The 24780-nt window shown below is 45.3% G+C and overlaps 1 protein-coding gene across 2 annotated transcripts in view; it reads left to right on the top strand.

Annotated features, from left to right (window-relative positions):
• Nucleotides 1–24780, top strand: part of LOC115196728 (semaphorin-4B) — a 91117-nt gene that overhangs the window by 34130 nt on the left and 32207 nt on the right. For both annotated transcript variants that reach the window (XM_029757599.1, XM_029757598.1), the window contains exon 2: nucleotides 13510–13943. In XM_029757599.1, the coding sequence (XP_029613459.1) occupies nucleotides 13790–13943 (154 nt within the window). In that variant the 5' untranslated portion in view covers nucleotides 13510–13789. The remainder of the gene's footprint in view (nucleotides 1–13509; nucleotides 13944–24780) is intronic.

The raw sequence follows: 24780 nt of genomic DNA, 5'->3' as shown, positions 1-24780 counted from the left end.
TTTGGCAAAGGTTGAAGCTTACCGGAAGGGAGATGACGAGGGCTTTTGGATTGGGCGCTGACTGGACAGGAGAGTACGTAATCCCTTACGTCGGATGGCAGTGAGGACCACCAGAACCTACGGGCTAGAAGTTCAGTGGTTCATGTAATGCCCTGACCCCAAGGATGTGTGACACCATTGCATCAGTTGGGGTCTAACAGCTGCTGTCTAACAGTACGTAACTCCTCCCAGCTGGTGTCTCAGGAGCAGCCGGGTCTGAGGTTAGGTCTTCTTGCATGGCAGAGTGAACCTCCCACTGTACGGGTCCCATAATGCAAGAGGAAGGAAGAATGGGTGTAGGGTCAGAGTTACTGGTCGAAAGGTCAAACTGGCGGGGGAGAGCATCAGCATTTACGTTTTTCTTTCCAGAAATGTAAGTAACATGAAAATGGAAGCGTGTGAACAAGAGGCCAGCAGGCTTGTCTGGATTTTAACCTCTTGCCCCTCTGATATAATCCAGATTGTGATAATCTGTGGGATGTTGTGCACCCTCCTACCAGTGGCGCCACTCCTCAAGGGCCAGCTTGATGGCGAGGAGTTCTGTTCCCCACATTGTAATGCCTCTCAGTGGGGAATAACTTCCTGGAGAAGAAGGCACAGGGATGTGATTTGGGAGGTGTTCCCACCCGCTGAGAGAGTATGGCTCCTACTTCGGAGGCATTCACCTCAAGGTTGAAAGGAAGGGTGGATCTGGTTGGCGAAGGACTGGAGCTGAGGTGAAGCAGCAATTCAAGTTGTTGAAAGCAATCATGGCGGTATTAGTCCATTGAAGGATCCAGGTCTTTTGGCTGGTAAGGGCAGTAGTAGTTGGAGAATCCAATGAAGTGTTGGAGTTACTTAACAGTGGTGGGTTTGCGCCAACTACTGACGGTGGTGACTTTGTTCTCATCCATGCTGACCCCTCCAGGTGTCAGTACGAAACCGAGGAAGTTTACCGAGGTTGCATGGAAGGTGCTCTTTTCAGTCTTCACAAAGGTTATGGTCAAGGAGCCATTGAAGAACCTTTTGCACGTGTTCCTTCAGGGAGTGGGAGCAAATCAGGATGTCATCAATGTAGATGATGAGAAAGCGGGTTGATCATATCCTGGAAAACCTTGTTCATAAAGGATTGGAAGACGGCGGGGGCGTTAGTAAGGCATGACCAGGTATTCGTAGTGCCCTTGTGTGGTGATAAAGGCAGTCTTCCATTCGCCGCCTTCGTGTATACGGACAAGGTTATATGCAGAGGGAAACGGTTTGTGACCGTGACGTCATTTGGGGAATCGGTAATCAATACATGGATGGAGACCACCATCCTTTTTTCCAACGAAGAAGAAGTTGGACGCAACCGGGGAAGAGGAAGGACGAATGAAACCGGTTGAGCAATTCAATGTATTTCTCCAATGCCTAATTTTCCGGGATAGATGGGGGGGTAAACACAGCCCTTCGGTGGGGACACTCCAGGGACTAAAGTCAATAGCACAGTCCCCTGGGTGATGTGGTGGCAGAGTGGAGGCCTTGATTTTTCTGAAGACATTGCTGTACTGGGTGTATTCAGATGGTATGCTGTGTGGCACTGCAGAGGCCTCAATGGTGGTGGCTCTGCATGGTAGGCTGAGACAACTGGAGAAGCAGGTAGAAGACTAGGACAGTAGTTAATCTTGTCGCCATGAGATGGCAGGGTCGTGACAACAAAGCCAGGGGTGTCCGAGGATGAGTGGCTGTTTAGGGGATGAGAGTTCCATGAGTTGAATGGTTTTGGTGTGAAAGACTCCAACCTGGAGGATGACGCTCTGTGTCAGGTGCGTGATGAAGCCCGTGCCCAATGGCTGTCCACCCAGGGTGTTAATCCTTAAGGGAGGGGTGACAGGTGTTAGATCAATGTCAAACTCTTGTACTAGCTGGTGATCTATAAAATTACCTGCTGCTCCCGAATCTATCAAGCCCTCTATGTACTTAGTAACCCCCTTCACGGTTATCAATACTGGGATGGAGAATTGCTTCTGGGATATATTTAGAAATAAGGACACTCCTACCTGCATGGCAGCGGAGAGACCCTTATCTCTCCGTGGGGGCGAACAGGGCAATGGTGGAGTAGATGATCTTTCCCTTCACAGTATAGGCAGAGCCCTTCTTGGAGCCGCCTTTGATGTTCGATACACGGGAGAGGAGCATGGCCCAACTGCATGGGCTCTGAAAGACTCGAACGGGATCATGAAAAGAGAAGGTTTGGTGTTCCTGGGTGGCAGAGTTCTTCGGCGGTCGGCGATGAGGTGGTCGATGGAGATGGACATACGAATGTATTGATTAAATCATGAAGGTCACCTCTACAGGCCAGCTCTGCCTGAAGTTCCCTGTTGAGCCCTCATTGGTAGACGGTAAGTAAAGCAGCCTCACCACATCCACTCCTTGCAGCCATGGTGTGGAACTCAAGGGCATACTCAGCAGCTGAATTGCGTCCTTGTTGAAGGTCTATGAGGAGATCTCCTATAGGACGACCGGAAGGAGAGTGACTGAGTCATTCCAGGGTGTGAAAATGGCAGTCCATATGGTGGCAGTCCATATGTTGGCAGTCCATATGGTGGTGGGCCAATCCAGGGTTTTGCCTGGGAGTAGAGACAACAAAATCCACCCTGCTCTTGTGGGTGGCGAAGTTAGTGGGGTTGTGCTCAATGTATTTGCTGCATTGCATCAGAAATCCCTGACATTTCCCAGGTGAACCGTCATATTTTCCAGGCATAGGTATGAACAAAGGAGGGCTATGGGTTATGATACCTGGCATCGGAGAAGTAGGGATAGGTTGGCGGAGAAGATGGCAGATTTCCTCCATACGCTCCCCTTGCTGGGTTAGGCGCCGCTGTAGCTCCGCTGAAACCGTTCTGTTTTTAGGTGAGGTATACTGTAATGAATACTCAGGGAGAAAAAGGTGTAGATCCACGCGCAGAGAGCAGCAGGTGTTTATTGCGGCTTCGCAGAAGGCAGGAATCGTGGTCACAGGCAGGCAATGGTCATACACAGGTAGTCAAACAGGCAGGTGAATCAAAACTAGGACTGACGGCTATAACTGGTTCGTACAAACGAGCTAGGAAAAGGCTTAGTAGAGTCAAAACGAACAATACCTCACAAAGGCACAAACAGAATGAACTGAACTAAATAAGGAGCTGATGAGACCAGGTGAGTAACTAACAGGTGAAATGAATGAACAAAAATGAAAGACAGGGATAAGATCATTAACACAAAGAAACAGGGCTACGTCCAAGAACACAAGGTTGACTAAGAAAATAAATACAGAACCTTACAAAGACGGTGTGGTAAGACAGCTTGATGGATCTTACACTCCCAAAAACCTGAAGTTCAGAATGTCCCCATATCTGATCAACAGTTTAATAAGATTTTAATTAGGCATTTAAAGGTTTTTGAAATAGCATATTTATATTAATTAATGGAATAAACTATTAACTATGCTAAGCTGAGCATGGGGAGTAGACATTGAAATGGGCAGAGAGATGTGGCCTTTCCAGGCCCCTCATCACACAGACTGGCTGGCTGCACAGTTCCCATTCACTAACGAAACTATAGAGGGTCATCTCAACAGCAACGATGATGTGCTGCAGTGGAATGGAAGTAGTCTCCAGAGGATAATGTGATGATATCTCCCTCTCTGTTGAAATTCCTAAATTGCTTTGTCAGTTAGTTACTATGGCTCCGATACTGGCGCTCTGCAGCTTTGCTCGGAAGTGCTTCTGCAGCTCCTTATCTTCCTCAGCTGTGGTATCTTTAGATCTGTGTGACTGGTTGTGAAATAACCTATGAGTGTTGCTGTAGGACTGTGTCAACACTGCTCCCCTGGCCTCCTAGCCTGATGGCCAATGCGTCAGGCCCAGGGTCCATAGTGTGTGTCTGCATCCCAATCTTCCATTTAAGCCCCTCTTGACAGATGACACATCCTCCCCGTCACACATCACATCATCCCCGTCACACATCACATCTGCTCCTTCACACATCCCATCTGAACCTGCTTTACTAGAGCAGAGTACTGGAGGGGCCAACACAGGCCGAAGGACACATCTGGGAGCATGTGACCCAGGCTGCCCAGATGGTGTCCAGTTTGTGTGTGACGCAGGTGGCCAGTGCCTGTGTTTACAGGTGTGTGTGTGTATAGATGATGGGCATACCAAGGGGGACCATAGCTATTTATATCAGTCAACACCTTTCCAGTCAACAGTACCACAGTGGAATTCAGGAAGCCTTGACCCCTCCCGTGCTGCTCGAATTGCAAACCTGATAGACATAGCACCTGTTTAACTAGTAGGACTACAAGCACCGCTATTTATGAGTCCCACACGTTTATATCTAGAACTATCCTTTGACTGACTTTGCAATACAGTGATATACAGTACACCAGGGTTTACAACAGGAACTATATTGCAGGATATGACTGATTCCGTGTATTGGGAATTATACCTCTCTTACGTCATGCAACATAATTGTGTGGGATAACATTGCAGCAGTTTATCCTGCTCTGAACTTGTCATAGCTCTACCCTTTTAATGTTGAGTTAATGTGTCTAGATTACCTCAAGACTTTGCTCTGCCTTGAATAAACTCCTGTCAATCAACCACTTCTCCAGCTCCCTGTAACAGTACAATGGAAAAAGTATGTTTCCGTAAACAATTCCATTAAGAAATTCCATGGTGGCTCCCTGGTACAGTGGCACGTCACAGTATGATGCAGCTGAGCCTCCCTATAAGCACTCATCCCTATTGGATTGCTGCTATGGGCCTTGGTTTTATTTTTATCTCAGCCTTGTGAATGAATCAGTTCTCACATGCTTTGGTTTCTCCCAGTATAGGACTATGGCAGAAACTGGGACGGGGAAGGAAGGCCAGTAGTGAGACTCTGGCAGTAACTAGGAAGGTCCAGCTTGGTCTCCAAGACTAGACATAACATAGTAAATGTAAATCTGGGACATTCAAATTAGTATGACATGTTACGTTTGGTTTGGTTACATAAGATAGAAGGTTACATAAAGATGCACTATGCAGAAATCATCCCGCCATTTCCTGGTTGCAATTTTTCACCTAAATTCCGTTTGTGACAAAACAAGCAAATATAATGTAGAGAATCTTTTAACCATTTAAACCGCTGTGAAATATAATTTCCATAACCAAAAATATTGTATTTTCAGCCGTTTCAAGCTGTTGGTCAAAACTGAAAGTAAAAGACGCTAAATCTAAACTTAAGCAAGAGAAGCATAGAAATAGCGCATATAGAACAGATCTACCATTGCTTAGACTTGCTCTCAATGAGAATGACAGATTTATATATGCATTTGGTCACAGCTTTAAGGCAATAACAGAAGGAGGGTGCTAATTAGCAACTTTGCAAATCATTACTACGTTTTAGCTACTTTGCAACGACTTAGTATGTTAGCTAACCCTTCGCCTAACCAAAATTCTCTGAGACCGTGTTGGAAGGCCAGTAAAGGGACTCTGGCAGTAACTAGGAAGGCCAGTAGAGTGACTCCGGCACTAATTAGGAAGGCCAGTAGAGTGACTCTGAACGTAAGCAGGAAGGCCAGTAGAGTGACTTTGGCACTAATTAGGAAGGCCAGTAGAGTGACTCTGAACGTAAGCAGGAAGGCCAGTAGAGTGACTTTGGCAGTAACTAGGAAGGCCAGTAGAGTGACTTTGGCAGTAACTAGGAAGGCCAGTAGAGTGACTTTGGCAGTAACTAGGAAGGCCAGTAGAGTGACTCTGAACGTAACTAGGAAGACCAGTAGAGTGACTCTGATGGTGACTGGGACAGTTAGTTTAATGGGTCACCTCCTCACCCAATTAAAACATTGTAGTGCTGAGCGATTAATGTTTTTTGAAGTCGGTTCGGTTTCCATTGTATAATTGTAAAAAATATCCCGTTTTCAATTTTTCGGTTTAGATTTTTTTTGTTCTTACATAAATGCAAAAATTCCAATGCTAGAAATACTGAACATTAAATTGCCAAAATATTCCAATGTCTATTTCAGATCCACATTGGGTAGATATCAATAGAAAAATAGGAAATTACCATGAAAGAAAAAAACATTTGTGTATTACTTTTTAAAATAATTTTATAATTTAATATTTTTTTATTCCTTAAAGTCATCATCTCATCTCTGATCAGGCAGTAGCAGCCAGCCAGCCAGACAACGTTATCTCTGTGCTCCCCATACTGTACTGTCTTTAGTGTTACTAGTATGTCTCCAGAGCTGTCTGACTAAATCATTTTACTAGTTCTTCAAAGTAGATAAGGCATACATTCACGAACTGTCTCTATCCCTCTCTTTCCTCATTGTGTAATCTCTCCTTCAGGATTCTTCTTCTTCTTCTTCTTTGGACTTTATATGGCAGTTGGCAACCAACTTCAAGGTGCATTACCACTACGGACTGGAGTGTGAACCTCAGTTCATCTTTCAATCACCCATGTGGGTTTATGCTCCTAAAAACCAATGAGGAGATGGGAGAGGCGGGACCTGCAGCAGGTCAAGAATCACAAATAGAACCAAGTTCTATTTTAGTGCCTGGCTATGCAGACGGCGCGAGCAGTGTGGGTGAAATGATTGCATAACATGTATGTGTAAATTTATTTTGCAATGCTAGAGCGGTGTGGTCAGCATGTAATGTAGCAGGCTAAAAAGTTTATCCATCTCTGTCCGAGCTGGATAGAACAGGCTCAATGGATTATGGTCATTGTATTGCATTACCACATTTCTGCGCTGAACTAGGTTGAATATTTGCTTCATGAAAACTACAACTCCCTTTAGCCCAGCGTCCCACATAAATCATGTCAAGAACTATCTAGTGAATTATTTGATTTCTCTCTAGAGAAATGACATGTTGAGCGCACAAAATAACAGAACTAAATGGAATTTAAGTCAATGCACCGACGTCTGTCAATTACTTATTTAATAACGACAACAAAAAATGATCTGGATAATCGCTCAGCTCTAATCCATTGCATTGACCGGACCGTCAAAACCATTACTAGTACTCATGCAGATGATAGGCTGGTGATGAATTGGAAGGAAAGCATCTTTATGCCTTGGAAAACTTGTAGCTTAGTAGAAAATGTAGATCTGCTCACTTAACACCTCAACAATGACCCATGGCATCATCTGCATAGAGAGGAAGGAGAATGAATGTCTGTTTTTGTTCCGTTTGGAAAGTGAAGTGTGTGAATGTTTGACTTCTGTTTTCGTTTCCGCTAAGATATATTATTTTCCCTACATTGTGTCAAAAGGAGACAGGCCAAATATGTTATTCCAACCTAAATGGGAAACTCGCAACTCTTTTCCACAACCTTGAAATTTGCTACAGTAGCAGAAAGGTTTGCTCCAACCTGATTGTATCTGAATGAAAAGGGAGTCAAAAAGAAACAGCAGAAATCCTTTATTCAGATGTATCATATGTGTTTGCTATGGTCCATGGTATCTTGACCAGAGCAAATTGGATGGTGTTTTCTGTGAAAGAGATGAGACAATTCAGTATATTCAAACCATACTGGAGAGAGAAGTACAGAGTTGCAATCTCTATGCTGTCAGAGAGGACCTCCTTCTCTTACTCCCATTGAGTTCAACTGTTGGCGTGCCTCAGCAAAACTCTGACTGCTACATGTGGGCCAGTAGTGTAGTGTAGGTCTCTACTTCTGCCTGTCACACAACAGAAGGATTAGTGGAGCAGCAGCTGCTCATTGGTCAGATGGACTTGACTCCAATTTGCTTCTCACAAAGAAGGCTAATGATGCTTGCCGCTGCCTCCCCTGCTGATGTGGCCCTCACCATGGCCCTGTCTATGGCACGCAACAGTCCACACAAAAGACAGGGGCACTTGGCAGGAGCTACAGTTACAGTGTAGCCAAGCAGACCTTCACAACTCTCTGACGCTTTTCTTTTTTGGCTCTTTAGAATTTCAAATCAAATCAAATGCTATTGCTCACATACACATGGTTAGCAGATGTTAATGCGAGGGTAGCAAAATGCTTGTGCTTCTAGTTCCGACCGTGCAGTAATATCTAACAAGTAATCTAACAATTTCACAACAACTACCTTATACACACAAGTGTAAAGGAATGAATAAGAATATGTACATATAAATATATGGATGAGCGATGGCCATGCAGCATAGGCAAGATGCAGTAGATGGTATAGAGTACAGTATATACATATGAGATGAGTAATGTAGGGTATGTAAACATTATATAAAGTGGCATTGTTTAAGGTGACTAGTGATACATTTATTACATCCAATTTGTAATTATTAAAGTGGCAAGAGATTTGAGTCAGTATGTTGGCAGCAGCCACTCAATGGTAGAGATGGCTGTTTAACAGTCTGATGGCCTTGAGATAGAAGCTGTTTTTCAGTCTCTCGGTCCCAGCTTTGATACACCTGTACTGACCTCGCCTTCAAGATGATAGCGGGGTGAACAAGCAGTGGCTCGGGTGGTTGTTGTCCTTGATGATCTTTTTGGCCTTCCTGTGACATCGGGTGGTGTAGGTTTCCTGGAGAGCAGGTAGTTTGCCCCCAGTGATGCGTTGTGCAGACCTCACTACCCTCTGGAAAGCCTTACGGTTGTGGGTGGAGCAGTTGCCGTACCATGCGGTGATACAGCATGACAGGATGCTCTCGATTGTGCATCTGTAAAAGTTGTAGTGTTTTTTGGTGACAAGCCAAATTTCTTCAGCTTCCTGAGGTTGAAGAGGCACTGTTGCGCCTTCTTCACCACGCTGCCTGTGTGGGTGGACCATTTCAGTTTGTCCGTGATGTGTACGCCGAGGAACTTAAAACTTTCCACCTTCTCCACTACTGTCTAGTTGATGTGGATAGGGGGGTGCTCCCTCTGCTGTTTCCTGAAGTCCACGATCATCTCCTTTGTTTTGTTGATGTTGAGTGTGAGGTTATTTTCCTGACACCACGCTCCTAGAGCCCTCACCTCCTCCCTGTAGGCCGTCTCGTCATTGTTGGTAATCAAGCCTACCACTGTAGTATCATCTGCAAACTTGATGATTGAGTTGGATGCATGCATGGCCACGCAGACATTGGTGAACAGGGAGTACAGGAGAGGACTGAGAACGCACCCTTGTGGGGACCCAGTGTTGAGGATCAGCGGGGTGGAGATGTTGTTTCCTACCCTCACCACCTGGGGGAGGCCCGTCAGGAAGTCCAGGACCCAGTTGCACAGGGCGGGGTCGAAACCCAGGATCTCGAGTTTAATGACAAGTTTGGAGGGTACTATGGTGTTAAATGCTGAGCTGTAAACAATGAATAGCATTCCTCTTGTCCAGATGGATTAGGGCAGTGTGCAGTGTGATTGCGATGCATCGTCTGTGGACCTATTGGGGCGGTAAGTAAATTGGAGTGAGTCTAGGGTGTCAGGTAGGGTGGAGGTGATATGATCCTTGACTAGTCTCTCAAAGCACTTCATGATGACGGAGTGAGTGCTACGGGGAGATAGTCGTTTAGCTCGGTTACCTTAGCTTTCTTGGGAACAGGAACAATGAAGCATGTGGAAACAGCAGACTGGGATAGGGATTGATTGAATATGTCCGTAAACACACCAGCCAGCTGGTCTGCGCATGCTCTGAGGACTCGGCTAGAGATGCCGTCTGGGCCGGCAGCCTTGCGAGGGTTAACACGTGTAAATGTTTTACTCACGTTGGCTGCGGTGAAGGAGAGCCCACAGGTTTTGGTTGCGGGCCGTGTCAGTGGCTCTGTATTGTCCTCAAAGCGATTTTTTTGTTTTAAATCGACCAGTTTTTTAAAATTAGGATTCTACAAGAGGTTAGCGAGAAATATAGCTGGGTTGGAGTTTTGAAAATGCGTACATATTTGCATTTTTACAGTTGAGTGATTTAGTTGGGTTGTAAAATAGACATAAATTTAAAACAGGAAACGGGACACCTTCCGCGGTGTTGACACCTGGAGTAAAACATGTATCCTGTCTCATCCAGATGCTCCTGATTAATTCATTGTATAGTCAATGAGGCGCTCTGCGGCTCCCAGGTGGTGGTGAGACATTCTTAACCTGAGGGGCTTTCTGACATTTGATACATTTTGATCATCTGTTATTCAGTACCACTTGTAAACAAAACCTCTCCACAACTTTAATGACCGCAGTTTAACATAACGACGATGACAAATGCCACATGCAGAAAATAACTTCATAACTTAATTCGCTGTAGTTATAGTCGTGGTGTCAGTCCTATTCCAAAATAAATGTTCTTTGAGATTCAAGCAAAAGATTCTCCTGTGGAAATCTCAAGTGCGTGATCACAGGTGTGCAGTAAAATAACCCCATTTTGTATTTCCCTCTTGATTGAGCTTAGTCTCTGAATCTGTTTTCTGCCTCTGACTGCCATTCACCTGTTCCACATAGACAGATGCTTGGGCCTTAGACTGGCATCAGGTACATTATTGACTGGGAATCTTGAATATAAACCAAAAATAACTTTACTCATTTTTTATATTGACTGGCCGACCTCAAGTGTAACTCAATCTCCTAGAGTATTGGTAGTATTTCAAGGGCTGGCCCTTGTGGCTATGGAGCTGTAATGGAGACCACTCCAGTGTGCTGCTGTGTAGGCCTAGACATAATTGGGATACTGGTCACATTACATTCTGTTACCGTAGAGGCCTTGCCCTTTGCCACACTCTCAATTTCAGTGGTTCACTTTACTTTTATAATGCTCTTAAACAGCTGCTTTGTGGGTTTTTTCATGATGATTTCATATTGACAAGCTGTGGGCATACAAGGTAGTCCGTGTCCACCAAAGATGTACTGTACGTAAACCCTGGATTGCTGATGCTATGTATTGGCCAATTGTAACAATGTGCGCTGAGAGTCAGGAAGCAAGTTCAGGGAGTGAGTGTTTTAATAAATAAACAGAACATAATGCAAAACAAGAAACTCGAACAGCACACAGACATGAAACAGAAACAATGACACCTTGGGAAGGAACCAAAGGGAGTGACATATATAGGGAAGGTAATCAGGGCAGTGATGGAGTCCAGGTGAGTCTGATGACACACAGGTGCGCGTAACGATGGTGACAGGTGTGCGCCATAACGAGCAGCCTGGTGACAGAGGGCGGAGGGGGAGCACACGTGACACCATTGAGAGGCTTTGAAGCCACTGGATGGCCATATAGGCACTCCCTAGAAGAAGCAGTCCTCCATAGGAATGAATTAAATTCTACAGTATTTCAATTAACCTGTTAGTGATCCCTTCGCGCGCCAATCCCTTTAGCGGGATTGATTTGACAACATCAGGTGAAATTGCAGAGCGCCAAATTCAAACTAGAGAAATATCAATATTCAAGATTCACGAAAATATAAGTGTAATACATCAAAATAAAGCTTAACTTGTTAATCCAGCCACAGCGTCAGATTTCAAAAAGGCTTTACGGCGAAAGCAGACCATGCGATTATCTGAGGACAGCGCCCCGCATACAAACACATGAAAATAATTTTCAACCAGGCAGGTGGCAACACAAAAGTCAGAAATAACGATATAATAAATGCCTTACCTTTGAAGATCTCCTGTTGTTTGCACTCCAAAATGTCCCAGAAACATCACAAATAGTCCTTTTGTTCAATGTCCTTCTTTATATCCCCAAAATGTCAATTTATTTGGCGAGTTTGATTCAGAAATACACCGGTTCCAACTCGCCCAACATGACTACAAAGTATCTAAAAAGTTACCTGTAAACTTGGTCCAAACATTTCAAACAACGTACCTAATCCAACCTCAGGTATCCTAAAATGTAAATAATCGATACAATTTAAGACTGGATAAACTGTTTCCAATACCAGATAAAAACAACGTGAAGCGCGTTCCAGTTCACGCGCACCAAACAGTAGAGTCCACATGGAGTGACACTTACAAAGAACAGCCATACTTCTTCATTTCTCAAAAGAAAAACATCAAATAATTTCTAAAGACTGTTGACATCTAGTGGAAGCCATAGGAACTGCAACCAGGTTCCTATTAAATAGGGCTTCCCATAGAAACCCATTGGGAAATACTATGACCTCAATTTCTTTTCCCCTGGATGGTTTGTCCTCAGGGTTTCGCCTGCCAAATCAGTTCTGTTATACTCACAGACATTATTTTAACAGTTTTAGACACTTTAGAGTGTTTTCTATCTATCTATATGCATATCCTAGCTTCTGGGCCTGAGTAACAGGCAGTTTACTTTGGGCACGCTTTTCATCCGGACGTGAAAATACTGCCCCCTATCCCTAAGAAGTTTTAACTGAAAGGCCAAAAATACATGCATTTATGTATTTTGTTGTTGTAGTTGGAACAGTAAAATTTTACTTTAAGGAATTTTTTTATATATATTTTTGAATGCTACATTTTTATGTTTAACTCATATAATATAATGTTAAAGAGTGCATTAAGGTGTCTGCAATAGAAGAAAGATGGCAAAAACAAATGTAGACATTAATAAATTAATTTCAATAGCTTCAAAAATAATATATTTTACAACGGTGAGGGAGTGCCAAGATGGGGTGCAGTTGCTTCAAAACAGTGCCCCCAGGTAGTCATCTAGTTTATATATAAATCATTGGTGTCCACTCATGGTCTTGGCAAGCACATTAAAGATGCAATATCATTGATCCATATAGAGTTGAGGAGTGTTGTAGCTGTATCCAACCATGTATATTCACTTACACGGAACCCAAACCGGCTGCGCGCGTGTGCCATCGTGCATAAATGTATTTTGTCCCCCCATACCAAACGCGATCACGGCACGCAGGTTAAAATATCAAAACAAACTCTGAACCAATTATATGAGGCGCAATAGCGCCTCATCAACCTCAGGAGGCTGAAGAAATGTGGCTTGTCACCAAAATCACTCACAAACTTTTACAGATGCACAATCGAGAGCATCCTGTCCTAATTTATGGCTTAGTATTTTGTGAATCATTACCAAACCATCTGTCTTTGTGTATTCTATTTGTTTACCATTAGAAACAAAACCTGAATTCCCATACATGCTGAGTGATGTTATGATATTATGATATTAACATGCAGTGAAAAGGTCAGAGCCCCATAGAGAGGAGAGTATTTGTCTCAACTCTGTTTGTCTCACTATGTCAAATATGATCTGATGGGCCTGTTAAGTGAACAGATGATGTGTTTTTGTTGGTCCAGGTAAAGGATGCACTCTGCCCAGTTGAAAACAGACCGACATGGCCACAGGCTGTGAAATGAATTTACGTCCATCCAGTTATGCCCAACAAATACAAACATAGGGAAGGGCACTCAGCCTAAAGTAACTCCAATGTAGCTAGTAGCCTTATGGCTAAACTCTTTGTTAGACCTGAGACGTGTGCGTGAATGGAGTGTTTTTCCAAACCAATGTTCCATGATAAAGAGAAGAATCATATGAGCTGTGTTACACTGTTTGTACGCCAATGTGAATGAATGTTCTTTTGTCCATGTGTGCAGATCTCAGCTGAGGCCCTAGGGTGGTTTGAGTGCATGGAGGCTGATTGGAGGCGGCTGTCCATCCTGGAAGGCTCGTTGTGAGGTGTGAGGTGAAAGGTCATCAGTCCAAGCCCAGAGTCATCTGTAGCCCCAGAGGAGCTGCCCGGCTTCACTTTTACAACAGCGCACCAGTCTCCCATTCAGGGGGCCCAGACCTACAGGAAGAGAGGGAGAGGAAATATACACAGGGGAGAAGAAGACACTCTTCATGAATTCCCCAAAATCGTGAAAGACAAACCGTATGAGTTGGCTGGCAGTCGTGAGGAGAGGAGCTATGTGGACAATAGGCATGGCCCAGCTCTGTCTCCCGGCATTCATTCTCCTACTGGCCTACACCTTTGTCCAAGCAGCTGCCACCGAGGACGATGTCACTCCACGACTCAGCTTCACTTACAGTAAGTGTCATCCATTGCCTTCCTCCCTGACTGTCCCGGACCCGCTGTTTTGACCCTCTCTCTCTCTCCTCTCTCTCTCTCTCTCTCTCTCGCTCTTTCTCTTTCTCTCTCTCTCTACTGCACCTACTGTCTCAACCTATGAATGCTCGGCTATGAAAAGCCAACTGACATTTACTCCTGAGGTGCTGACCTGTTGCACCCTCTACAACCACTGTGATTATTATTATTTGACCCTGCTGGTCATCTATGAATGTTTGAACATCTTGAAGAATGATATGACCTTAAAGGCCATGTACCTTTATAATCTCCACCCGGCACACCCCTCAGAGCCTGTCTCCTCTCTAGGTTTCTTCCTAGGTTCCAGACTTTATTTTTCCTAGCCACTGTGCTTCTACATACTGTATGCATTGCTTTCTCTCTGGGGTCTTAGACTGGGTTTCTGTATAAGCACTTTATGACAACTGCTGATGTAAAAAGGGTTTTATGTTTCTCCAGGACCAGTCGTAGTTCATAGTGTGAGAAACACAAGCATTCCTTGAGTGTTGGAGAAACAAAGCGAGAGAAAAAGAGAGGCCAGAGTGTTTACCCTCACTGTGTGCCCTCCCCACTGACCCGGGTGTGTAAAGGAGCCTCAGCCTGCTCCCCACCCAGAACTGTTGTTCATCTATAAATAAGAGCAGGGAGTAGTGTGGGGTTGGGGTGGAGGTGGCTGGGATCGTCCAGGTTGCTGAGAGGAGAGGAGAGCTCTGGAGGGGCCTGGGGCTCAGGCAAGGCTTTGAGGGATATCTGACATGCACAGTAATGCTTGGCAAGGTGTTGATAAACAGACGAATGGGAGCAGGGCTGTTCCTCTCTAACCGGCTCTGTGGCCCTGTGGAGGAGCTTAGTGTGTTCTCCATGGGACACATGGAGTTGGAGCACAGCATTTACATAGCTGCCATTAGGGCTGGGAATTGCCAGGGACCCCCTGATACAATATGTATTGCGATTCTCACAATTCTATGTGCATTGCGATTGGATACTGTGATTTTATTGTGATTTGATGTTCCAAACATATTGCTCACCGTATTTCTGCTGCAGCAAGAGAGCCATGAGAACGAGTTTTGATCAGTCATGGAAATAAAAGTGCTGAAAACAAATTGGCTCCCTGTTTAAAAAAGAAGATGGAGAAGGAAAAATACTGGAGTTTTGGTACAGGTGCAGCCAACTAGCGCAAAAATAATATTACAATACTGTCAAAAAGATACAATACGATATATTGTAAAAAATGATATCCCGATATGTACAGTAACTGTATAGATTTTTTCCCCCCCCATCACTAACTGCCGTGCTCCCGGAAAGCCACTGATATTTCAGGACAGTGCCTCACACACTATTAATGGTTTTCCTGTTGAAAGGGAGAGAAAACGTGTTCTGCAAGGTATTAGTGATATATGGTTACTCGGTACAAGATACTGTAGTAACCTACTGGGAGAATTATGCTCCTGTCAGGGGTTTTACATTTTGCTTCAATGCTTTTGTGTTTCCGTTGATTAACTTATTCTATCATTGTAAGACATTTCAATACATTCCATAGCAGTTACCCTGTCAATGACAGCTCCATGAAGGAACATTCATGATGGCTTAGCAGTATGAAAAGATTCCAAACCATGCATTTGACTGGGTGTGTTGCTCTGTGTGTTACCCCACATCTAGAACTTAATGGCAGGAAAGCCAGCTAAATCCCAGAGCATGAATGGCAGCTCCATCAGGGTGGGTCTGTCAAGTCATAGCCGGTCAGAGGTAGTTACAACATGAACCAGGTCATTGCACTCGGTCTTACTCAGGACAATGTCACACAGACACACAGTTTCCATCAACACGGGAGGTGTTGCTCTTCTGCAGCCATCCTCTTATCTCGGCTAATGGTTTGCTTACACAGTTAACTTAAATAGTAGCTGATTGTTTGCAAGATAAACTTACATCATCCATATCCAAAAATGTCTTCAAAACAAGTCTTCTGTCAGCGCAGTGCTTGTTGAACTAAGAAGTCTAGGGATCAGGAGTTGTATGACTTTCTGCTCTCTCATTATCTGATCTCAATATGGCTCCTGATTGGTGATTTTGGAAGCAAAGGATATGTAATTGCAATACAACCCATTTGTCAACGTACCAATGCTCTGCCAGGGTTGATGACGGTATGCACATAATGCTAAAGCTATGGATGGCTCCATGCCATCAGGTGTGAACTATTGATAATGTGATTTTACAACCCAATTCATCACAGTACACATGGTCTCAGGTCTTACAGGCCGTTTGGTGGGCAATGGATCCAGTTCTGTAGAGAGCAGCACTAGAAATCCACCTAGGCTATACTTTTCATCAATCTGTATATTTTTTGTTTTCATAGGAGTACAAAACCTTTAGGGCTATTTACCTGGGATAGAAGTAATGCAAGAGCATACATGCAGGCATGTAGGGTTAGTTTACTGTTGTTCCCAATGACTCACCTTTTAAGATCAGCCTATAGTCTTTAAGCACATACTGGCATAGAAACAGTGCGCAGATTACCTTGTCATAATATCTACACCTACAGTAGATTAAGCCAGTGTGTGCTCTTCTGAGGCCAGGAGAGGAGACGATTGAAATGGGTCACGGAGGCCTCAGCTTGGAGCCTGTCCTGCCTGTCCTGCTTGTCCTGCCTGTCTCAGCCTGCATCCTGGCTTTCTCTTGGTGGACCTCTATAGTCCCAGGTAATCTCTCTCACCTGCCAGCCTCCACAAAGCCCCCAGCACGGTCCCGACGGAACGTTTCACAACAGCAAACACCATCACTCACAAACTGAAAAGGCAGTTTCAGCTCCTTCACACGTCTCCTTGGACTGGAAAATATATTAGCGTTTTGGGTTAATCCCTCATCTTGAATGAACACCATAAAATATGTAAGATCAAAATGTCACTTTCCTAGTCAGTCATGTCAAGATACCTACATTATAACAAGATTCTGGATATACAGTAGGGACAAGTTTCTATTTTCTTACTTGTGTGTGTGTGTAAAAAAAGGGTGGGGGGGATGAAATAGTTACAGCAGCATCCATTAGGAATAAACCAGCTGCAAGGTAATTAGTATCACATTACTGTACTTCTTACCTCTTAGTCTTACCACTGTTCTACTGATGAGCCATGCTTTTACTCAACGGGTCAACCTAAGGAAATGACTGTAACTACAGCAGGAGTGACTCACAGCTCGTCAAACTTTGAGAGGTTCAGAAGTAAAGAAACTGTCTCTCCCCTCATGAAACAGTTACAGTTACAGTCATATAGGCCTAACCATTTACCAGCTGCAGAACTGAACCTGACAGAGGAATTATGAGGTCTCACTGACATTTAAATTACCAATATAGATTTGGGAGAAAGATTGGAATAGGCACATGTTAGTGTCCAGTAGTGACATATTTTAAATTGGTAAGCAAACACTCATGAACAGAAAACAAAATGTTTATGGCGATAGGGATGCTGATTGCCAGTGGCTTGACAATGGGAGCTGCCGTTGCCTGCTAACGTCAGTGCCGGTGTGATGGCATTTCCCAGGCCCCCCGCTGAAGGGCTGTGTCACTCTGTGTTTACTGTATCAAAGCAACATTCCATGCTGTGAGCCTCAGGGACATAGGCCATACAGAACCCTCCCCACCCCCCCTCTGCCTCTCAGCCCTGTCTGCTTATATGTGAGTCTACATCCCCGCCAGCCTTATGTCTGTGGTGTGGTCAGACCAGCCAGGACCTCCCCAGTCCGTCCTCAGCCCAGCAGCAGCAACATTATCCTGGACAGCCTTCCTCTCCCCTCCCCTTCAGTTCCCTCTCTCCGCCTTAATGAAGAGACTAAACTCCCATGAATAATGAAAGGGGATTTGTGTGTGTTATGGTGTGAACATTGGTCTGGTTCTCATTATGCGCCTATCAGGACGGATCATGGGTTCAGGGAGGAGAGCCTACATCTGCTTTGCCCTCCTCTTTTGTTCCTGTCTTTAATGCAGACCATGCCGGAGAGCTTAGTGTGCTAGAATGCTATTTAAAGGGACACCTATATGTGGTTTATATTGTCTCTCTGTCCCTGTTGATCTACTGTAAGTCGCTCTGGATAAGAGCATCTGCTAAATGACTAAAATGTAAATGTAATCTATTCAGCCCTCTGTTAGTTAAACACAGTGCAGCCAGTCACGGTAGAGATCAGCATGTAGCGGCCATATCCACAGCACTAATAATTAAGAACATAATTCATTGGAAACTAACAAAGCACATAATGTATATCAGAATGTACTTTGTTCTTGTCCTATAGGACAGTGTTTATGCCTGTTGAGTCACTCACGTTGAAGTGATTGAAAATGACAATCTTGTCAAGCGAGATAAGGAATATACCAAGCACAATTATAGCTGCACAATGTAACTACTATACCGTACTCTTCTTTATGTATGCATGAAATGGCCGTCCATGGCTGTGGACTGTGTTGCTATGGGAGAGGTCTGGTTGTAGGTGCTTAGACATGCTCCATTAGACCGCAGCCTCTTGGCAGAGACATGCAGACTGCCCATGAAAGGCCTGCAGTATGGAGAGCCATCAGAGCTTCTGTCTAGATACCATACTGTATGTCACACTTCTCAAAAGAACAATGCTAGCCATTTGAACCACGGATATCACACAGATTTATTATCTCATCCATGAAAAGAGATATATGACTGATGTTTTCCATATTTTATTAGTGATAACATGCTGTTGTACCTTTTACCAAAAGTCGAGATGTTGCAGCACACTGGTATCTGTTTGTTCATAGTATTAAAAGAGGACAACATTGATGTTGATGTTACTAGTGTTTATGAGAGACAGCCACTTTCTCCAGCCTGCCAGGGAGGGAGCTGCTCATAAATCACCCTTGACAGGCCTTGTGAAAACACCCTCATCGCTGCACCTCCTCCTCCCCCTCCTCTTCTTCTTTCTCCTCCTCCACCTTCTCCACTTCCTCCCTCATCTCCTAGCCTGTGTTGTGAGATGGGATACCCCATCACACTGTTTGGTCTAGTCATGCCAGCCAGCCTGATCAGCCCCTTGCTGGCCTCCCACACCAAGGACTCTGACTACATGAGGTCATGACACAGTGCTGATGCTCAGCCTCTCCCTGTAGTGCAGCAGGGGTCATGAGGAGGTCCTGAGCCTGAAAGCCTGATGCCAAAGCAGGTTTACATTGTGGAGTGGAGCACCATATTGAGGATGAACCGGGGTCAGCAGCAGCACCACTCAGCAGCATACAGCAGCATGCTCCGACCAGCAGACCTGGTCCAGGATCATGGAAGGACAAAATGATTTTCCTGTGGGAAATTATAGCCGAGGTGCACCGTTGTTTGCAAATTGCAGGCTTTTGGAAACACTTCCCTGTTTAAATAAGCAGTTTAATTACATTATTTTCTCAATAAATGTTGCTATGGTTCCCATGAAATCTGTTATGCCCCTCTTTGCCTACTGAATACCAAGCTATTCATTAGGCAAAATGATGTTTTTCTGTAAATGGCCTACTGAGCTCTATGATACTCAATCTTCAATCCATTAATATGCACATCTTCAGTTCACTCTTGTGGCAACCAGCACCCTCTTCACATAGATTGTGTGTACACTAGCCAGCATTCTCAGCATCACCATGGTGTTTTCTTCATGCTACCATGTGTGAGTTCTAGCCTAGTTCTAGTCTCCTGCTAACCAGAGAGAGCCAAGCCCTTCCCTAAACAAACAGCTGGCTCACAGCTTGCCTAATGAATCTCCCGGTGGATCTGATGTCTTAATGCTCTCCAGATGCCCCTGTCTCTGCTCTACTATGGCCCTGCACCGTTCTATCACTCACAGTTCATGTTGCTTTTTCACCTCAGCAGGATAGTAATCATACATTCTACCAGGTCCCAGAGCATGACTCAGTTCCCACTCTAGTTATGTTGAAGTCATGCGTTTGCCTCCACAATGAACTGGGTCTGTGGTGGGTTTTGTCTTCCTGCTGTTTGTCCACAGAGAATAGGATTAGATGGGATGATACAGGAAGTTGTGACCTGACCTTGCTCCTTGCTCCTAGCTCGGTCTGTCTACATTGGGAAAGTGGTTTCTAGAAGGCGGGAAGGGTGCTCAGTTCTAACTGTGTTAGGAGTTACTGGTACTGTTTCCCAGGAGTTGGCTGGTGACCACTTCCTCTGTGGGTTGAACAACATGTTATTGTATGTTCTCTATCTGTTCTTTTACATTTGGTCAGATCCATCTGAAAAGGAAAAAGTAACCACCTGGTTTGTGTGCACAGTCAAAACAGAGGATCCTGTAAGAACAAGTATGGTGATGACACAGATTTATGAGCTGTGTATGTGTGTGTGTAAACTTTTGACTCATCACATACGCTGCTGTTGCTGTTTATTATCTCTGTTGCCTAGTCACTTTATTCCTACCTATGCACATACAGTGCATTTGGAAAATATTCAGACTTCTTGACTTTTTCCACATTTTGTTACATTACAGCCTTATTCTAAAATGTATTAAATTGTATTTTTTCCTCATCAATCTACACACATACCCCATATTGACAAAGCAAAAATGGTTAAACATTTTTTTTTTAAATATCACATTTACATAAATATTCAGACCCTTTACTCAGTACTTTGTTGAAGCACCTTTTGCAGCGATTAAAGCCTTGAGTCTTCTTGGGTACAAGCTTGGTACACCTGAATTTGGGGAGTTTCTCCCATTCTTCTCTGCAGATCCTCTCAAGTTCTATCAGATTGGATGGGGAGCATCGCTGCACAGCTATTTTCAGGTCTCTCCAGAGATGTTCGATCTGGTTCAAGTCCAGGCTCTGGCTGGGCCGCTAAAGGACATTTAGAAACTTGTCCCGAAGCCACTCCTGTGCTGTCTTCAATTCAAAATCAAATCAAATTTGATTTGTCACATGTGCCGAATACAGGTGTAGACCTTACCGTGAAATGCTTACTTACAAGCCCTTAACCAACAATGCAGTTCAAGAAGTAGAGTTATGAAAATATTTACTAAATAAATTAAAGTAAAAAATAAAATCAAAAGTAACACAATGAAATAACAATAACGAGGCTATATACAGGGGTACCGGTATCGAGTCAATGTTCGGGGGTACAGGTTAGTCAAGGTAATTTGTACATGTTGGTTAGTGGTAAAGTGACTATGCATAGATAATAAACTGAGTAGCAGCAGTGTAAAAACAAAGGGGGTGTCAATGTAAATAGTCCGAATGGGCATTTGATTAATTGTTCAGCAGTCTTATGCTTTGGGGGTAGAAGCTGTTAAGGAGCCTTTTGGACCTAGACTTGGCGCTCCGGTACTGCTTGCCGTGCGGTAGCAGAGAGAACAGTCTATGACTTGGGTGACTGGAGTCTTTGACAATTTTTTGCACCTTCCTCTGACATCACCTCTGACATCGCCATCAGCCTTCCCTGTGGCTCAGTTGGTCGAGCATGGTGTTTGCAACGCCAGCATGGTGTGTGCAACGCCAGGGTTGTGGGTTCGATTCCCACGGGGGGCCAGAACAAAAAAATATATATATATATTTTTTTAAAGCAAAAAAAAAAAATGCATGAAATGTATAAAATGAATGGATTCGCTACTGTAAGTCGCTCTGAATAAGATCGTCTGCTAAATTACAAAAAAAGTAAGTCCTGGATGGCAGGAAGCTTAGCCCCAGTGATGTACTTGGCCGTATGCACTACCCTCTGTAGCGCCTTACGGTTGGATGCCGAGCAGTTGCCATACCAGGCGGTGATGCAACCGGTCAGAATGCTCTCGATGGTGCACATGTAGAACTTTTTGAGGATCTGGGGACCCATGCCAAATCTTTTCAGTCTCCTGAAGGGGAAAAGGTGATGTCGTGCTCTCTTAACGACTGTCTTGGTGTGTTGGACTAGAGGTCCAATCAAGTTGTAGAAACATCTCAAGGATGATCAATGGAAATAGGATGCACCTGAGCTCAAATTCGAGTCTCATAGCAAAAGGTCTGAATAAGATATTTCCGTTTTTATTTTTAATATATTTGCATAAAATTAAAATCCAGTTTTTGCTTTGACATTAGGGGGTATTGTGTGTAGGTTGATGAGAATATTTTAAAAAAAATACAGTTCAGATTAAGGCTGTAACGTAACTAAATGTTGAAAAAGTCAAGGGGTCTGAATGCTTTCCGAATGCACTGTATCTACCTCAATTACCTCGTACCCCTGTTGGGAAGGGTACGTAAGTAAGCATTTCACTGTTAGTCTACACCTGCTGTTTACGAAGCATGTGACAAATACAATTTGATTTGATAGAGAAATTAGATAGGTGTGCAGATGTGAGATGAAAGTGCAGTGAGTGTAGTGTGTCTGTTACAGGTGGAACAGAAGGACTCTATAAAAAAAAACCTCTCAGGCCGTTATGATAGTCTCTCCTCTTTGGTCTGGCTGTGGTAAAACTATCTCACTGCCATCCACCCCTTGTTTTCTCCCTAACCTCTCTTTTAAACCCCACTATTACTTCACATTCCTAAGCTTATATCCTAATCCTCAATTAACCCCATTCACTCAACATACTCCCACTACAGACTCCACCCTCTCTGCAAAATTTTAAAACAATGCATTCAATCTTAGTGTTTTTCATCTCTGTTATCTGTGTTTGTTTCAGCTGCCTTGTTATTTAATTTGACTTCCTGGACAGATACCTGTTATGCATTTGTTCAATAGTGACAGTTTCCTCCTATGGCTTTCACAGCACAGCCACAGCAGACGCTGTGCTAAATCCTAACCCCTCAAGGCACAAGAAACCTATGGTCTCCAGAGACTGCGATGCCAGCTCTGAAATACAGTAGCTGAGGCCTGAGCATCTGCTTGCAATTAGTTGTTACTGAGATATGGCCAAAGTGTCCTGTGTAAATACATATTTTGGGTCAACTTAATGAAACCCCATAAGCTCTTGAATCTTGTAGAGGCCCTGTTCATTTATGTGCCCGTGCTATGGGGCTGTGCTTGTGATATGGGCCTGTGCCTGTGCTATGTGGCTGTGCTATGTGCCTGTGCTATGGGGTTGTGCCTGTGCTATGTGGCTGTGCTATGTGCATGTGCTATGGGGCTGTGCTTTGTGCCTGTGCTATGGGTATGCTATGGGGCTGTGCTATGTGCCTGTGCTATGGGGCTGTGCTATGTGCCTGTGCTATGTGGCTGTGCTATGTGCATGTGCTATGGGGCTGTGCTTTGTGCCTGTGCTATGGGGATGTGCCTATGCTATGGGGCTGCGGCTGTGCCTATGATATGGGGCTATGTCTGTGCTATGGGGTGGTGGCTGTACTATGGGGCTATGCCTGTGCTATGGGGCGGTGGCTGGGCTATGGGGCTGTGCCTATGTTATATGGCTGTGCCTGTGCTATGGGGCTATGCCTATGCTATGGGGCTGTGGCTGTGCTATGGGGCGGTGGCTGTGCTATGGGGCGGCGGCTGTGCTATGGGGCTGTGCCTATACTATGGGGCTGTGCCTGTGCTATGGAGCTGTGCCATGTGCCTGTGCTATGGGGCGGTGGCTGTGCTATGGGGCGGTGGCTGTGCTATGGGGCTGTGGCTGTGCTATGTGGCTGTGGCTGTGTTATGGGGCTGTGCCTATGCTATGGGTCAATGTCTGTGCTATGGGGTGGTGGCTGTACTATGGGGCTATGCCTGTGCTATGGGGCGGTGGCTGGGCTATGGGGCTGTGCCTATGCTATATGGCTGTGCCTGTGCTATGGGACTGGGCCTATGCTATGGGGCTGTGGCTGTGCTATGGGGCTATGCCAATGCTATGGGGCTGTGGCTGTGGCTGTGCTATGGGGCGGTGGCTGTGCTATGGGGCGGTGGCTTTGCTATGGGGCTGTGGCTGTGCTATGGGGCTGTGGCTGTGCTATGGGGCTGTGGCTGTGCTATTGGACTGGCTGTGCTATGGGGCTATGCCTGTGCTATGGGGCTGTGGCTGTGCTATGGGGTGGTGGCTGTACTATGCGGCTATGCCTGTGCTATGGGGCGGTGGCTGGGCTATGGGGCTGTGCCTATGCTATATGGCTGTGCCTGTGCTATGGGGTGGTGGCTGTGCTATGGGGCGGTGGCTGTGCTATGGGGCGGTGGCTGTGCTATGGGGCTGTGGCTGTGCTATGGGGCTGTGGCTGTGCTATGGGGCTGTGGCTGTGCTATGGGGCGGTGGCTGTGCTATGGGGCGGTGGCTGTGCTATGGGGCTGTGGCTGTGCTATGGGGCTATGCCTGTGCTATGGGGCAGTGGCTGTGCTATGGGGCTATGCCTGTGCTATGGGGCAGTGGTTGTGCTATGGGGCGGTGGCTGTGCTATGGGGCGGTGGCTGTGCTATGGGGCTATGCCTGTGCTATGGGGCGGTGGCTTTGCTATGGGGCTGTGGCAGTGCTATGGGGCTATGGCTGTGCTATGGGGCAGTGGCTGTGCTATGGGGCAGTGGCTGTGCTATGGGGCTATGCCTGTGCTATGGGGCTGTGGCTGTGCTATGGGGCGGTGGCTGTGCTATGGGGCTATGCCTGTGCTATGGGGCGGTGGCTTTGCTATGGGGCAGTGGCTGTGCTATGGGGCAGTGGCTGTGCTATGGGGCTATGCCTGTGCTATGGGGCGGTGGCTGTGCTATGGGGCGGTGGCTGTGCTATGGGGCTATGCCTGTGCTATGGGGCGGTGGCTGTGCTATGGGGCGGTGGCTGTGTTATGGGGCTGTGGGGCTGTTCTCAACCCTCTGCTGCTGATACACTTGTTCTGCCCTGCTTACAGACCGCTCAGCCCTTTTGTCCAAAGTGGCCTCCTGCC

Source organism: Salmo trutta, chromosome 7, assembly GCF_901001165.1.
Source record: "Salmo trutta chromosome 7, fSalTru1.1, whole genome shotgun sequence".
Taxonomy (NCBI): domain Eukaryota; kingdom Metazoa; phylum Chordata; class Actinopteri; order Salmoniformes; family Salmonidae; genus Salmo; species Salmo trutta.
This window is presented reverse-complemented; position numbering and strand designations above follow the sequence as displayed.